Below are 16,969 nucleotides of genomic sequence, written 5' to 3'. Positions count from 1 at the left end.
ATCCCATGGAGTGCCACTCACTCTAAACTTCATGCCTCCAGTGGTGACACCCTGTCCCGATTCTTATAAAAGCAGTGTGCAGGCTACCAGAGGCCTTAAGGCTGTCATGAAGAAGGTTGATTTGGAGAATCTGGAATTACTCCATGGATCTGAAGGCCAAGAATCCAGCGAGGCTAATTGGTGACATCATAATACCCCAGCATTCAGACTGGCTCTTGATCACCCAGAGATTCCAGGAGTCCCAAAATAACCACCTGCTCCCAAGCCTTATGTATAATCATTCTCCAAGAATCTGGCAGAGTACCAGCTCTTCATAGCATTCATATTGGACAAACCCTGAGAAAGACTTAGTTGATGATGTTTCTTCTTGACAATTTTTTTTTTTGCTTAGGGAATGAGTTCATTGTGTGCTACTCATCTTGCAGAGCTGGACAAACTGACTGTGTAATGTACCTTGTCCTTTCACACTTCTGTGACACCCTTCTGATCTGATGTTCAACTAACTGGCCACATGGATGTTTCTTGTCATTTTCCACACCAGGCATGTGTGACTCTCACCCCCCAGACTGACTTACTAGATTTGTTTTCAATGCCACTTTCAAGCCACTGCTCGTCATCCAGCCACCTAGGAGTCTGTAATTTTGCCAACGAAAATGAAGAAGCTAGAGCAAAAACAAAAATCTTTACAAGGTAAACAAATGGAAATGGTAAATCTCAGAGGGACATACCTATAGAAATATACTCATAACAAATTCCTGGAATTCTTTATTGGTCTTCTGGCAGTTAAAAAGAACTGAATCTAGAGAACTGCCCTTGGCATGACCTCTCTTCTATTTTCCTGAGCTGGTGTGAGAATTCAAAGGGGGTAAACAAGGTCTGGCTTTGAAGGGGGCTTTCAGGCTATAATTTGGAGCAAACAAAGCAGTAACAACCACTCTTCTCTGTAGAATATCACCACACTGCTGAATATTTAAAAGTGAGGCGTGTTTCCAACCCCAGGGTCTGTCCCCCAATTGATAAGTCTCTTTTTATTAAATGAACTTTAGTTCCTTAACAATTAGACCTTCCATTGGAGGAGATGAGGATCCTGATAGTCCGCCAAAGAGGCTAGAGGGCAAAGGAGAAGAATGTGCCATTTTCAGATTAGAATTTCAAAAGAGAAATGGGCCCATTCTGAGTGTGTGGGTGGAGGAGAGGTCTCCCTAGAGGCGGAGGGAGTCTTGGCATAAACCTGGACTGTGAAATGCTTTATTTGCACCTCTGCTTAAAAAGCAAAATGGTTCAGAGTGAAATGAATCTGAGCGTGCATGTGGAAGATATTCAAACTTTTTGACTGTCCAGATCTGATGGGAAAATTTCTCTTGTCCCTGTGGTGCCTGTGTGCATGGAGACTATTGTTCTCATTATTTTAATTCTAATACGTTTGATGTCCCTGCAGATTTAGCAGCTTTTCATTCATTGCCATGGTGATTTTTACCTCATTTTTTTTTTAGCATCACAAAGGAAAAGCCCACATGAAAAATGTTTGCTGCTTTTGCTATTAACATTTCTACTGCCCCAGTGACAGCCAACAGTTTGGTTGTCCTAGCTCCTGAGGAAATATGTATTGGCCAGACCGGACTGATGGCGGTGGCCTTTGCCCAGCCTGTCCCAGATGGGTGGGGGCTGGCTCTGAGAAGCTGATAACTTTGTTCCTGGGGACAATGATTTGAAGGGAGGATGGAGAAATCACATTCAAAATGTATATCGCTCGTCCAGAGTTTGAACTTATGGGGCTCAGATAAAACTGTCACGGGCGCATGCGGCATAGCTCCTTCTCCCCCCTCCACAATCTCTTTTCAAATGGAAGGCTTGATGGGTTGACACTTAGGATGTAGCCTCAGCTGTTTCACACTTTCCCTGAAGAAATCCCTGTTATCTCCCTCATTTATGCCTCCCGAATCTCAGAGCCGGGGATGTTTTCCTGAATAAATACATATTTATTTTTTTTCATTCAACAAGTATTTGATGGGCAATTATATGTCATATAATACACAAAGCCCTCAGAGTACAGGATAAAACGGACCCAGCCCTGCTTTTGTGGAATGCGTAGATTAGCCGGGACGATGGCTATTAAATAAATTTCCTGGTTAACCGATTACAATGGAAATAAGTGCTACAAAGGAGGCATACAGGAACGATCGGGTCTGTCTGGGTTTGGAGACGGTCTTTCTGAGGAAGTGACAATTCTGATACTGTGTTGGCACAGTCGGGTCCCTGGCACACAAGCACTGCATCGCTGAAGAGCTGATGACAATAAAGTCTTCGCTTCTTGCAAGGGTAGGGAGTAAATGTTCTAGAAAAGAATTGTGCTGGTAGCTGTTTAACTAGCTTTGAGCGGCATTTACCAAAGTAACATTTATAGACACTTAATGAATCCTTTTCCTGTTAAAATTACTATTAAAGAATACCTGAAGGATCTTTTATAGAAATCAAAATAAACAGAGTGAGACCCCTTTCTCCACGGTGCTCTCATAACGGCTCTACATCTTTTTCCCACCACACCTAGTGCTTACCCTACGACTGTGCTTAGGACAGTTGACTTCAATAACATTTCTGAGGCTGAAGCCAAGGCACTTTGGCCTATAACTGACAATTAGTCACTTATAAAGTTTCAGTGATAAATATCTGTGTTTGTCACTTCTAGCCCAGAGGGTAAACAGATCTCCAATACGTGTCTGACATTTTAATACATAAAACATATTCTTTTACATTGATGGTTCCTGAACTGATCCCTCACTAGGTGCTGTCACTGTTAATCCATGGATGCGCAGAAACTGTATAAACCTGTAAGGTGATTGACGTGGGGCATTCCCAGCAAATCCAGGTATTTCTAGATTTAAAGCGGCCGTAGCGTCCTGGGCCAGACTAGGTGTGAGGGTAAACACCTTGATTACAATTCATTTTTGAAAACAGCCTGTGACAAGGCCAACAATGACAGGCCTCCATGAAAACCCCTGAAATAGGTTTGTGTGCTATTCTTAGAAGTACAGTACTTCAGGCTGATCTTTGCTTATAATTATGGCACTCTAGAGAGAATGTACTCATGAAACAAGAGAGTTTTTACCCAAAGCTGTGCTGACTGATCCTTGGAGCAGGAGCGGGGTAGTACTGATATGTAAAAGAAAGTCCTCTTGAGGTAGTCTCACTGAGATTGGGAAATAAGATATTTCAATAAGTATAATAATTCAGTCCTAAAGTTTGTTTTTAACCATTCATACATAATATGAAGAAATGTGTAATAATATATAAACATACATCATTAAATATGCATTTACATTTAATATGCACATGGAAATATGTGACATTTACATGCAAATATTTACATGTTCTTTAATCACATATTCGCATGTTACTTACATGTAAACAACATGGGTTTGTATTATGTACATAATACAAAACATCAGCTTGCTCATATCCCCCTCTCATCTGTAAAGTGAAGACAATAATACTTTAAGAGCGACTGTGAGGATTCAATGAGGTCATTCATAAAGGAGCTTGGAATAAGGTAAAGGTAAAACTTAGACCTTGTGCAAAGTCACCCAGCTGGTTAAGTGACAAAGCAGGAAAGGGACCCCAAGTAATTTGGCAGCCAGACATGTTCATCCCAAAATGTCACAAGATACATTAGAAGTGGAGAGATGCATTAAACTCAGTTATCAAAATTTGGATATTTGCAATGCTCCATTTAAATATTTAGGGTCACATAGAACCTCAGTAAATATTTATGTATTTTTTCTTTTAGTAGATATCTGATATACTCTGTGTACAAAAAAATACCAAAAACACATACACAAAAATATAAACACTTTTCAGGCTTTTATCTATACAATCATGCTATCTATGTCATGCTATCAATGAGTTATGGGTGTTATAAAAATTCAAAAGGTTGAGAGATGATTTCCAGTAAGCAAGACCAGGAGAATGGGAATTTTTGAACTCAGTACCTTAAGAATGACTACAGTTTTGATGGGCGGATATTAGGGGAGGAGAAATCATGAAAGTTAAGTCAAGAGGAAGCCATGCTCAGGGCACAGGACTGCTCAGTAGATTGGAGAGTTATTTTGCGGGAGTTATGGAAGATGAGCCCAGAAGGTGGCTAGATTCTTGGGTGCCAGAATTAGGGGTGTAAGACAATATTAGAAATTTTCTGGAACTTCAGTTTCCTGAGTGAAACAAAAACTTTGGTGATTTTAGTAACCCTGATCTTTTGACTATGGAATGGATTTGGGTAAGAATAGAGTAGCACTATAAAGACCATTTGTACTGTGATTACAATTGATCAGATGTGATCTGATGAGATGGAACCAGGCTGTTTTCATGAACAGGTAGGCGCTTGTTGAGCAGGTAACTGTTTTTCACGAGGCTCCAGTTAAAATTATCTATGAACAAAGCATAGAAATTGTTTGTATTGCATTGGAGCATTAAAAGACTCTTCTGACAATACTGTATTTCATTCTTATGAGTTACGGTGAGTTTAATGTTCATTACTAGGTACTCATACTCACTCCTTGACAATGCAGTACTAAGTTGATAGCCTTTAACTACTTCTCCTTTTAATCCTGCTGCTGGTTTACACCCATTGTGAGATGTGAGTGTTACAATTCAGCACAATATTGAGAGCATTAATTCAAGCCATACAGAGCCTCATAAACCTAGAATTGCTTTTTGATGTGCAGGGTTTCCTTTGTAGAGACAAAAAGAAAAAGCTACAGATCATATTTATAATTTCTCACTCTGTTGAATAACCAACTAGTTGAAGTTTTCAAACATTATATTGTTAAATTTTAAATAGGAGGCATTTGTGACAATGCCTATTTATTAAGGTCTGAAATCAACACAGAACTCATATTGAATAAGCATGTGGAATAGTATCTGATTCCATTAAGTCTAATTATATTAACATATAATTTCATGCATCATGTATGATTCTTTCAGCTATAAGAAGTTTAAATAAAGGAACCAATTGTTGAGTATCATTTTGGATTAATCTTTCATTTTAAATCTTATTTTAGGTTCTAGAATTTTGCAAGTGAATGTTTTGAATGTCACTGGCATTTAGATGTAAAATAGACATTTAGAATTTTATCCAGTGTGTATAACTTATATAGGACTATATACCTGAATATTTAAAAGTATCCAGATATTTTATGAACTTATCAAAACTATTTTATTCTTACCTGTTTTGTATAAAATATATAACTTGTAGATGTGGGCATGTTATTTCCAACTATACTGTCTTCATTACAAAATTATATGCCAGGGATAAAGACCAAGAAGAAAACAGTTAAACAAAATAGCCAGAAACTTGTTTGAACATCTCACTGCAGTTTTGCCTTGTCTAGTATGTAAACATCATTCTCTGCTGAAGTACATGCTTTAAATCATACCAAAGTCAATCAGTAGGAGATTAATTCCCCTTCTTTTGAATAGACTCAAGACTGTACACTACAAATGGCCTGGCAATGGGACTTTGGACAATGAGCGAGGACACAGGTTAACTGATTCCTTTCGTTCATCACTCAGGGGTAGATCCAGCAGTTACAGGGTAATTCTGATAACTAAATGAGAAGAATAGAATTAGATTTGTACTTGGCATTCCCTGAATCTACATCTATTATTATAAAGCCTTAACTGGGGACCCAGATGAGTAATTTCAGTACCTACATGTGTGGGATAAATTAATATTCATGCTTTTATGTGATCTAGATTCAGTCACTCTTACTGCTGAGCAACCTCAATACAACCTCAATATTGGACCTCTAGGTCTGCAGGTTTGTTTATGTGAGCGTGGCTATAAGGAGAGGTGTCTTTGGCCGGTGGCACCAATTCCACATGTGATACTGGTGGAGTTCACTCTTTATGAAAGTTGTATATAAGATTACATGATTTCGTTTCTTCCTGTATTTGCCCTCTTCCCTTCCTACTTGGTGAGGTTTGGCTTTACATGGAAGGACCTCTTTGCAGTCTTTGTCCAGCTTTGGTTGAGGGATAGTTGCCTTGCTGGGGTGCAAGCCTACGTGAACGCTTGTACCGTTAGCTTTGTCCTGCTGCACCCGTGCAGCGGAGATGACATACGCCTTCCTGTGAACCTGGGCTGCTCTGTCAGTTTGCTGCTCGTTGTGGTGTCCTCGCACCACGTGAACTTCATCCTCCTTTTGGACGGGCATGGATAGACCATTGTCCTTCTGTCTCAGCTCTTTGGGAAGATGAGAAGACATAAGCTTCCTGCAAATATGGGAAGAGACATTGAAATGTCTTTCACAGTCCTTGCTCTGGGTGAGAGGTCACAAAGGGGATCAACTTCCTTTTGACCGCCGGATCTCTGTACGGGCTGCCAGTTTCAGTAACCCTGTGTTTCAAGACTGTCCTACCTAAAGGGGACAAGAAATATCACCCTCTCCCAGGGGAGGAAACTTCTCTACAGCATTCTGATCACCTCTCATATTAAATTATGATGTTTTCACCTAGACCATTTTGCCTTTGCCCTTTTGTCTCCAGCCAAATTTTCGTCTGATTGTAGGGAAAATTAGACTTGAGAGAATAGATCCAAAATAAAACCAAGAGTATGTACAGCTGAATACAATAGAATTTGTTGTTCACTAAATATTGACTACATGAAATGTAAACTTGGACCTAGGAAATTTTCAGTTAGTTAAAATAAATCTATAAAATAAAAATCACAATAATATAAAATGTGATTAGCAAAACAACTTAAACCCCAAACTGATGAATGAATAGAACTTTATTGTGAAATGTACAAACAATTAAATGAATTCGAGTAAGATTAAAATGAACATAGAAATATTGCAATGCAACTGCAATGGATAGCACATGAATCAAGAAATTAGAATTATTTAATTGAGTTAACTCTAAGAATAAAACTGTGATGTCTCTTCTGAAATAATTATTCTTCCTTCTTCGTTTTCCCATAGGACCACTGAGGTTTCTATCCCAGACAGAATCTGTCACAGCCTTCATGGGAGACACCGTGTTACTCAAGTGTGATGTCATCGGGGAGCCAATGCCAACCATACACTGGCAGAAAAACCAGCAAGACCTGACTCCAATCCCAGGCGACTCCCGGGTGGTGGTGTTGCCCTCTGGCGCTCTGCAGATCAGCCGCCTTCAACCAGGGGACGTTGGAATCTATCGGTGCCTAGCCCGGAATCCAGCCAGTTTGAGAACAGGAAATGAGGCTGAAGTCAGAATTTTGTCAGGTATTGTAGTGCTCTTTATTCTTTCCGGAATTATATTCTCCAGAGTAGTTGAAATGACCATTTTTTCCTTTGACAAATAGTTTGTATTTGTTTTAAGTTCTTTATTGTTTGGGGGGCTTTTGTTTTACATTTTCTTCTTTTCCTTTTTCTCTGAGACATTAGATGAGGATATGCCAAAAGCTTTTCTTATTTGTCCATGTGTTGTAGCCGAAGTTTCCAGAGAAACAGATATTTTCCTTAGATTGGCTTCATTCACTCACTCATTCATTCATTCACTGATTCCATTACTATATGAATGTTTCTTTGTACAAAGCTCATTGCTAAGCATTTTTATGTATTATTTCACATTCCTCTGATTACATTTTCTAATGATGAAGGTGATGCTTAGGGAGGTTAACAACCTTCCCTAAGTTAATATTAAATATTTATTTACTTATCTATTCACCCACTAGTTTGGGGAAGCATTGTGCTAACTACCAGGGGTGTATAATGACTAAGACTGACACAGAGCCTGGCCTGTTAGAGTTCTGGGTGAACATGGACATGCACATCATTATAATAAAGACTGATTGATAGTATAAGGAAAGCCGTTTCTCTCCATCTCTTATCTGTCTTCCCTTTTTCTGGCAAATCTCTAAGACTCTGGGCTCATGTCCCCCTTTAAAATAATCAGCGATCAGATTGGATATTCTCTGGGATCTCATCTCTTCCAATAATTGCTACTAGCTAGTATCTCTGTAACACCTACTTCCTCATCTAGTCTCACTTGTGAATCTGACTTAGACTCATGAAAATCACCACAAAGCCACACACTTGAGAACCTGTGACAGACTCCCTATCAAAGCATTGGTGTCGACTCTTGTCTATGCACTCTGCGTGTGGTTGTCACAAACCCTTCAGTTACAGGGAGTCCCCATGCCCAAGTCATTCCGAAAGCCAACTGGCACTTCAGTTGAAAGTTTCCAGGTACTTTAATAAGGACATGTCTAAAACCTCTTCTAATTCTTTTCTCCTTAAGTGACAGAGCTACTGATTTAAGTGTGTTGATTGATAACCATCAATAACACTGTCACCGTCCATCCACTAGGCAGTGAAATGTGCAAGTGTAGCATTTATTCCCAAAATATACATGCATTTATTTAGGCATCTATTAGATATAATTTTTTAATATTTATATCTACATATCCTGAATAATGCATCTGGTAAAGCTTTCACATGGGAAACTTAGGTACACTACGTAGAAAATTGGCAAGAATGTGTTTGACTATCTTAATATGACTGAGAGGTTATTTCCTTGTGGTATTAAGGGATAAAGTTGGACGAATTAAATATTAAATCTGAAATGGAAAATTTTGGAAGACACAGAGGCATTATACTCAAATCGCCATTCACCTTTATTTGTTCACCGTGTAAACTCACATTTGCATGATAATCCATGGGGATTTATTTAAAGCCAAATTTTATATTGTTAATTTGGCTAAATCAAAAATATGTTGACATAATTTGGAGGTGTCTGGGTATTTCTTACCTGAATAGAAACTGAAAAGTTTGAATTAATTACCTTCAAGAAGAACCTTTCTCCAAGTTCTATTTGAATAATACAAACTTCAAGAAGGAATTATGAGCTGAGGTAAATATACACACGCCCACATTTACAACTACACACATATTATTGTCAAACTTGGTTAAGCCCGTCTCATTTGCTATTGATCACACAAAGGGGCTGCTTAAGGGAACATGCTTGTCCCATTTATTCTTGACTTTACAAGTTTGTATAGAGGTCAAATATACAGGTCCACAACAAGTGCAAAAATGAGTGAGAGAATGAATGAATGAGGGAATGAATGAATGATTGGTTAATGCCAGCTTCTCTTAGCTGCCACTGATAGCTCTCTGTTTTTAAAAATCATGTTTAGCCTTTCTGAATTAATTTCCACTTTCCAATTTGAGGGAGTACTAATTGGAGGGAGTGATTAATTACATACATATACTGTCTATTCTGTCTTCTAACATTTATTTAACCCATTATGATGAATTTAGTTAAAACAGAAGCCTATCATTTTATTAACATGATTTAGAAGCATTATAGTAGAACCTGAATGGTTACCACTCTTTATCATATATATCGTATATATTTTTCCATTGTCATTTAAGTGCCCTGTTGAGTGAGAAAGTTAGCTATATTGCTTTAGTTTGACCCATAAAATGCTAATTAGAAGATTTGCAACTTTGTCCAACACTTGTTCTTACTACAGTTCATAATTCACGTAGAGAATATTCAAACTTGTAAGTTTGTGTGTATAGACAGTTATCTACTTCTAAATAATACATGTTATTATACGACACTTGGTCTTAGCCAAAAGACCGAGAAGTGATATATTATTTTACTTACTCAAGATTATGTGAAATACATTTCAAGCTGCCACTTTTATATACAGGTATTTAATATCACCCAGTAGTTGAGATCTATTAATATCAGTTTTTAAAAATCAAATGTCTGTTTTGAAATGCTGTCTTTCAACAAGCAGTTTTAGTATATTCACCAAACAAATAGAAACTTCCTTCAACAAACTTGTAAGTGACTCTTACATACCTGCCATCATGCTGGCTGCTAGGAAGGCAGAGTTGGAAGACTGTGCCCTAACACAGCAGTTGTCTCGTGGGGGGCACAGACCCAGCAGCACATGGACTGTGCTGTGAGAGAAGAAAGCACAGATTGCCATCAAAGTACACGAGAAAGAAAAACATCAATGTGCCCATCTTGAAGAGCAAATAGTAGCTAGGCAAAGAGAAGCGTACCCCAGGAAGAAAAAGAGCATTTATAAGCAAAGCATCGAGGAAAAAAGAAAGACTTTTCAGAATTGCTGCACACATTGTGTTTAACTGGTTCGTAGGGCACAGGAAGGGTTGAAAGGGGACAGGTTACAAGTAAGGAAGATGAATGGAAGAAAGATAAGGTAGAATGTATGGCATTAATCCTTTAAAGACTTGACCAAAAGCTGCTACAGAAGTGGTATCGCAAGGGATTCTGAAATGAAGATGGGTGAGAGATATTGAGGGCAGGTCTTGGAGGCATAACTGATGTGGTCTGAGAGGGAGGACCTGAGCTCAGGCTCCGTAACACCCAGGTCGTGGCCCTTTCCCATGAGAATGGGAGTGGGGGTGGTGTCTTGTGTTCAAACTAAATTACGAAGTTTTAAAGGAGATTTTCTCATAACTGTATTTTCCAGATTAAATGACTAATTGCTTCATTCAATAGTATGAAAATCGATAACTAACTTCTTTGACGAATGTTTTAAGGCAGAAATGGAATTATTGTTTATGAGGAATTGTACATTTTTAGCACATTATATTAGCATGAAAGTGTTGCAAAGTTTATTTTTTTTGAAATATTGATGGCAAAACACTAAGAATTGAGATGCTGTAAAATCTCGTATTATGTGTGCTGCAGAACACCTGAGGGACCTGAGGTGGGCACTGTGATGGTCGGGCCCACCTTACTCCCTTCTTTCTCGTCCCTCCTGAGTGCCGAGCAGGGGGCTGAATTGCCGCATTATAAATCTGCCTTGGACACCAGGTTAAATAAAATAATTGACCCGTGCATTAGAACTCTTATTTCAGTTTTCTTAATTGCTTAATTTAATTGATCAATTTGTAATTCAATGTACTGTTCATTCATTCAACTATAATTAGAGGAATTCTGGATCCTGGATAGACCTGAACTAAAATATCTCTGTAATAAGAGTCACTGGCTTTTAAATGGAATAAATTAGATTAAAGTATATTTCAAATGATTTTTTTCTCTATAATATTTATTTTTATTTAAGTTTTAACAGAAAATTTTCCAAAAATCAGCTTATTTAAAGAGAAAATTATGTTTGTTTTTTTAAAGATTTTATTTATTTATTTTTAGAGAGGGAAGGGAGGGAGAGAGAGAGACAGACAGAGAGAGAGAGAGAGAGAGAGAGACATCAATGTGCGGTTGCTGGGGGTTATGGCCTGCAACCCAGGCATGTACCCTGGCTGGGAATCGAACCTGTGACACTTTGGTTCGCAGCCCGCGCTCAATCCACTGAGCTGCGCCAGCCAGGGAGAAAATTATGTTTTTAGTTAAAAAAATATAGTTTCAGTATTTTGGTCATCACTAAGAATTATCACTAACTTAATGGATGCACTAAAATTTTTGGTTTAACAAAATACAATTTATATTTCAATGTACACTCCATTTTGCTGTCTTGTGATTTTATAATTTCTGCAGAATAGTGATCTGTACAGGAAAACAAAGAAGACATATTTGTTGTTTTTAAATTTACCATCAAGCCAGATAGTTTACATATATATATATATATATATATATATATATATATATGCAAGGAATGGTAAATTCAGGAAAACATATTTACTTCCAAATTAACACAGACAAGGAATGAATAAGTTGTAGGTGGGAATTTTGGAGAGGCTTTATAGAGATGATTACTTTTCTAGATCACGAGGAGAGGGACATTTGTAGAAAGATGGCAGAAGATGATAAATCTGGTATGGGAAGTTGGGTCTAGCTTATGAAGAGCTTTGAAACCGACCCCAATTAATTAGATTTGATTCTTTAGATTTTATTGATGGATGGGAATTCTTCAAGGTTTTTGAGAAATGGATACCATAACATAAACACACACACACAGCAAAAAGAAAATCACAAAGTAAAGAACAAATAAGGTTAACATATTATTTCATTTTTTGTACCATACTTAATGTTTTTCCACTGCACTGGTGGTTTTCTCACAGTCCACGTTCTTCTTTTAGGTTAATATTAAAGAAAATTATTTCTAATACCATGCTATAAACTGGAAAATTTTGGCCTTTCATAGATTAAGTTGGATAAGATGGTTTCTTGAGCTTCTCTCTCATATGTACTTAGAGAAGAATAATGTATAAGACTATATTTAAACCATGTGAAACCCACATTCCCTATATATCAGGTTTTATCCAGATATCATGAAGGGGTGAACATGTGTACTGTTACCATCCATTTCCATGAACTCAGTTCATATTATGCTAATCTTGATCAATTAATTAATTTTTAAAATTGGCAATTTAAACTATTATTATAAGTTGTAAAATCATGGAGTCTCACACAAGACTCAGTAAAAATCTTGGTTATAAAACTACTTGTGAAATTTAGGGTAAGTGATTTAATCTAAGTCTTTATTTATCTTGCACAATGCGGGGAGTAATAATATACATTTCATAGGGTGGTTATGAGCACTTAATTTAATAGGTGCAGTACAATGCCTGGAATTTAGTCCTCAGTAGCTATTATAATTGTTTTGGCATTTTACAGATTCCAGTCTTTAAGAATTTGATTTTCCTGTCAAGATTATTTCTCTGATAATGAATTACCTGACTCTGATTCTAGACGCCTTAGTGTTCATTTATCTACTGGTATTTAATTACACATTTTATACTATATATCAATAGTGCTAATTTCTTCATTTCCTGTTTACATCTATTAGAAGCCAGCATCTATTTCTCTTCTAGTAAGTAACTCAGTGTTAGTGATTTCCAACTTCACCTTTCCGTGAACATCACTCCTTTTGCCACATAAAGTACCACAAGAAGCATGGCTTAGAAATGGGAGTTAAAAGGTTCTGTAAATAAGACTTCTGGTACTTGATCTTCTTTAGCCATTACCATCTCATTTAATACTCTAAAATTGTTAGTTTCTTTTCCTGTTAAGAGGAGAGCGTGGAGTAGATTAGCCTCACTACCAAGGATCTCATTTATTATTTCATCCCACATTCATCCCCAAAACTGTCTTCATAATTCCAGTATTTAAGAGTTCAATTTTGCTAGACAAGCACTCTAATTACTGAAAATTGTAGGCCATGCTGAAATATAACAAATAAGGGTCAAAACCCAATATCATTAAATATGAGATGTTCCTACTTTTAGGTTAATTTTATTTTATTTTATTTAAGATTTCACTTATTTTAGAGAGAGGGGAAGGTAGGGAGAAAGAGAGGGAGTGAAACTTCAATCAGGTGCCTCTTGTAACATGCCCAAACTGTGCACCAGGCCTGTGACCCAAGCATGTGTTCTGACCAGGAGCCAAACCAGTGACCTTTGGCTTTGTGGGACAATGCTCAACCCCCTGAGCCACACCAATCAGGGCTTAGATTAATTTTAAAAAACATAATAGTGTAAGATGTTTTACGTTATTACAAAAAGCACACCAAGAAAAAAGATAACTTATATGCATACCAGGCAGTGAACTGCCCAAGTTCTATGTCATTATGTGCCCTTGCCACCACGGTGGTAGCTTTGGCTTGCCCTCTGTGGTAACCAGGGCCCAGCATAACGCAGAAACAAATGGACAGTCACACTGTGTAGGAATCACATACACGATTGTAGGTCAGGTCTTTCAAGCAGTGTGAGACAACCAGTGTTTTCCCATGACAGTGATGAAACAGAGTCTCATGTGTTGGCAAGGCTAAGCTGGCTTACTGAGGATACATAGGCAGTTTCTGGTTGGTTTTGAATAAAAAAGAAAGTCTCCACTTTCTGGTGCTATTATGGCGGAAATGAACAATGTCTAGGATTCCAAGTTGAAAGTACTTGGAATACTGGGGGCGCCTATTACATTTTTCTTGCATGTCTATAATTCTTTTGTTGTTGTTCTTTAGGGGTTTGGTTATATATATATATATATATATATATATATATATATATATATACACACACACATACACACACACATATATAACAAACACATATTTATATGTGTATATATATATATTTCCTTTTTCCAAGTATTTTTTTTATTGTTGTTCAAGTACTGTTGTGTCCATTTGCCCCCCACCACTCTCCCCCACCCCACTCATCCCCACCTCCCACCCTCAGTCCTTCCCTACTTTGGCTTTGTCCATAGGTCCTTTATACATGTTCCCCAATGAGCATGTATTAATTCTAATGTTACTAGTGATCTCCTCTCACCAAATCATCAGATTTTCTTTTATAGTTTAATATATTATATTGATTGTGCTATTATGGTTGTCCCACTTTTCTCCCCTTTATTCCCCTCTACCCTGTACCCCTCTCCCACCATCATTCTCCCACCTTAGTTCATGTCCATGAGTCATACATGTAAGTTTTTCGGCTTCTCCATTTCCCATACTATTCTTAACTTTTCCTCTGTCTATTTTGTACCCACAATTTATGCTTCTTATTCCCTTTTCCTTTTCTCACATTTTTCCTCTCCCTCTCCCTCTCCCCCTCCCCACTGATAACCACCCATGGGATCTATATTTCTGTGAATCTATTCCTGTTCTAGTTGTTCGGATAGTTCATTTTTGTTTTTGTTTTTTTAGGTTTAGTTGTTGATAGTTGTGAATTTGTTGTCATTTTACCATTCATATTTTTTATCTTCTTTTTCTTAGATAAGTCCCTTTAACATTTCATATAATGAGGGCTTGGTGATGGTCAACTCCTTTAACTTGACCTTATCTTGGAAGCACTTTATCTGCCCTTCCATTCTAAATTATAGCTTTGCTGGATACAGTCATCTTGGATGTAGGTCCTTGCCTTTCATGACAGGATACTCACAGAAATGGTTGAATATAATAGAGGAAAAAGCGAAGGCTCTGAAAAGTGTAATAAAGGAAAATGTACAGGGCACCAACATTGAAGGGAAGGAAACCAGGACTCAAATTAATGGTTTGAAGCAGGAGAAGAAATAAACATTCAACCAGAACAGATGAAGAAACAAGAGGAGGAGGCTTAGGAACCTCCTCCAAAAATGAGGAGAGGCTTAGGAACTTTCAGGACAACTTTAAATGTTCCAACAGCCACATCATAGCTGTGCCAAAAGGAGAAGGGGAAGAGCAAGAAATTGAAAACTTATTTGAAAACATAATGAAAGAGAACTTCCCTAATGTAGCAAAGGAAATGTATTTTCAGGAAGTCCAGGAAGCTCAGAGAGGCCCAAAAAGTTGGACCCAAGGAAGGACACACCAAGACACATCATAATTACATTATCCAAGATTAAACATAAGGAGAGAATCTTAAAAGTAGCAAGAGAAAAGGAAAGAATTACCTACAAAGGAGTTCCCATAAATCAGCTGATTTCTCAATCAGGCAAGAAGGGGCTGGAAAGAAGTATTCAGTCATGAAAGGCAGATTTTCTATTTCATTCTAAACCTTGACTGCTGTTAGATATTTATTTATGTTACTATCTCAACTCCCACTCTCTGATAGGTCGCTATTTCACATAAGGTCACAAGCAAAAGCAGTGTACGTGGAATTGTCTTCCACATGTAGGAATAAAGATTTCATAAAAAAGAGAGAGCCTGTCTTCCCTTAAGAGTCTTTTGAAGTTGGCATATGGTCAGTGCTGCATTCACTAGGAATGTGACCCTTAGCAGCCCTGGGTGGATAACTGGAGGGTTGGGAAGTCTGCCCTGACTCACACACAAGGAGCCTTTCTCAGAAGGTAGATAGAAGCTAAACCTATGACCTGTGAATGCAGAAGTCACAAAGCTTAATGAAAGAACCCATAGACCTTCCTCTCCTTGTCTTATTTTATATCAGTGTATTCTTGGAACATTAAAAAATATATATATTTAGTCATGAGTTACAGGCACACCTTTATAGATTCAACATTGGCCAAATAGGAAATAGTCCAAATACTTTTTGGTTCTTTATAAAAACGAGAGAATAAAAACTACTACTACTTTTCTGGAAAGTTTTAAATGTTGTGTTATGCATTTATATAAATTATGAAGATCTCTGGGTTCTGTAAATTAGTTTTGACACATCATAATAGCAACATTTGTTTTCTGGGATTCTACTGTCAGCTGTAAAATTTAGAAAAAAATCCTATAAATGAAAAATCACTTCCTGCAGACCTGCTACAAAATGAAACTGATAGACTCCAAATTTGCCTGTGAAACAGAAGGAACATGGCCATATGCCAGAGATAAGAATAGACACCCCCTTTCTTCCCTCACACTACAAATAGCAATGTGTGTGTGTGTGCACGGAGAGGGAAAGAGGAAATAGGAACAGATGTAGGAATATTTACAGAGTGGGGATGCCATTTTTAGTTCTTGAATTGGTGTAAATGAGGAAGGAAAGTAATAGAATCATAGAGTGATGAATAACGCCTCCTGAGAAATGGCTCCGTTTTCTTACTCTGTTCAAAGCTCCTTGGCCTTGGGCCACATGGAAGGTTTCATGTTTTATTAAGTAAATTTGCATTCCTGTGATCAGTTTGGGTTAGGCTAGTTTTAATAAAAGACACTCTAAACAGACTTAGAAGGAGTTTCCTGGAGTTTTTCTCTCACAGCAGGTATTACAGGCGTGCCTCAGAGACAGAGGGAGTCCTGTCCCAGAACACTCCCATAGAGAGGCTATCACAATCAAATGAGTCATAATCATTTTGCCTTGGAGGGTCTTGCCTTCAGTTTGTAAAAAATGCAGCACCTAAGATGAGACAGGCCTGTACAGTACCTGTTTGTGTTTGACAAAACGTGGCCCCTATTGGATTTCCTAAATCAGATCTAGGCGCGGGGGTGCTCAGGACCTGGCAGGTGAATGGTAGGTTAGCTTGAAACGCAGAGAGAGGAAACCAGCTCTGTGACACTAAAGCAATCTTTAACTCTCGTGCCTGCGAAGAAATCAAAGCGAAGATCCCACGGTAGCCTGCTGTGCCTTTT

General features: G+C 37.8%; 1 protein-coding gene across 1 annotated transcript in view; it reads left to right on the top strand.

The window, feature by feature from the left end:
- The window catches only part of DCC (DCC netrin 1 receptor), a 1,018,954-nt gene that overhangs the window by 469,899 nt on the left and 532,086 nt on the right, over positions 1-16,969 (top strand). Inside the window, exon 3 of the mRNA XM_036010199.1 lies at positions 6,975-7,259. Within this exon, the coding sequence (XP_035866092.1) occupies positions 6,975-7,259 (285 nt within the window). The remainder of the gene's footprint in view (positions 1-6,974; positions 7,260-16,969) is intronic.

The sequence above is a fragment of the Phyllostomus discolor genome, chromosome 9 (assembly GCF_004126475.2).
Source record: "Phyllostomus discolor isolate MPI-MPIP mPhyDis1 chromosome 9, mPhyDis1.pri.v3, whole genome shotgun sequence".
NCBI lineage: Eukaryota > Metazoa > Chordata > Mammalia > Chiroptera > Phyllostomidae > Phyllostomus > Phyllostomus discolor.
The sequence above is the reverse complement of the archived record's forward strand: the minus strand, read 5'-3'. Positions and strand labels throughout refer to the sequence as shown.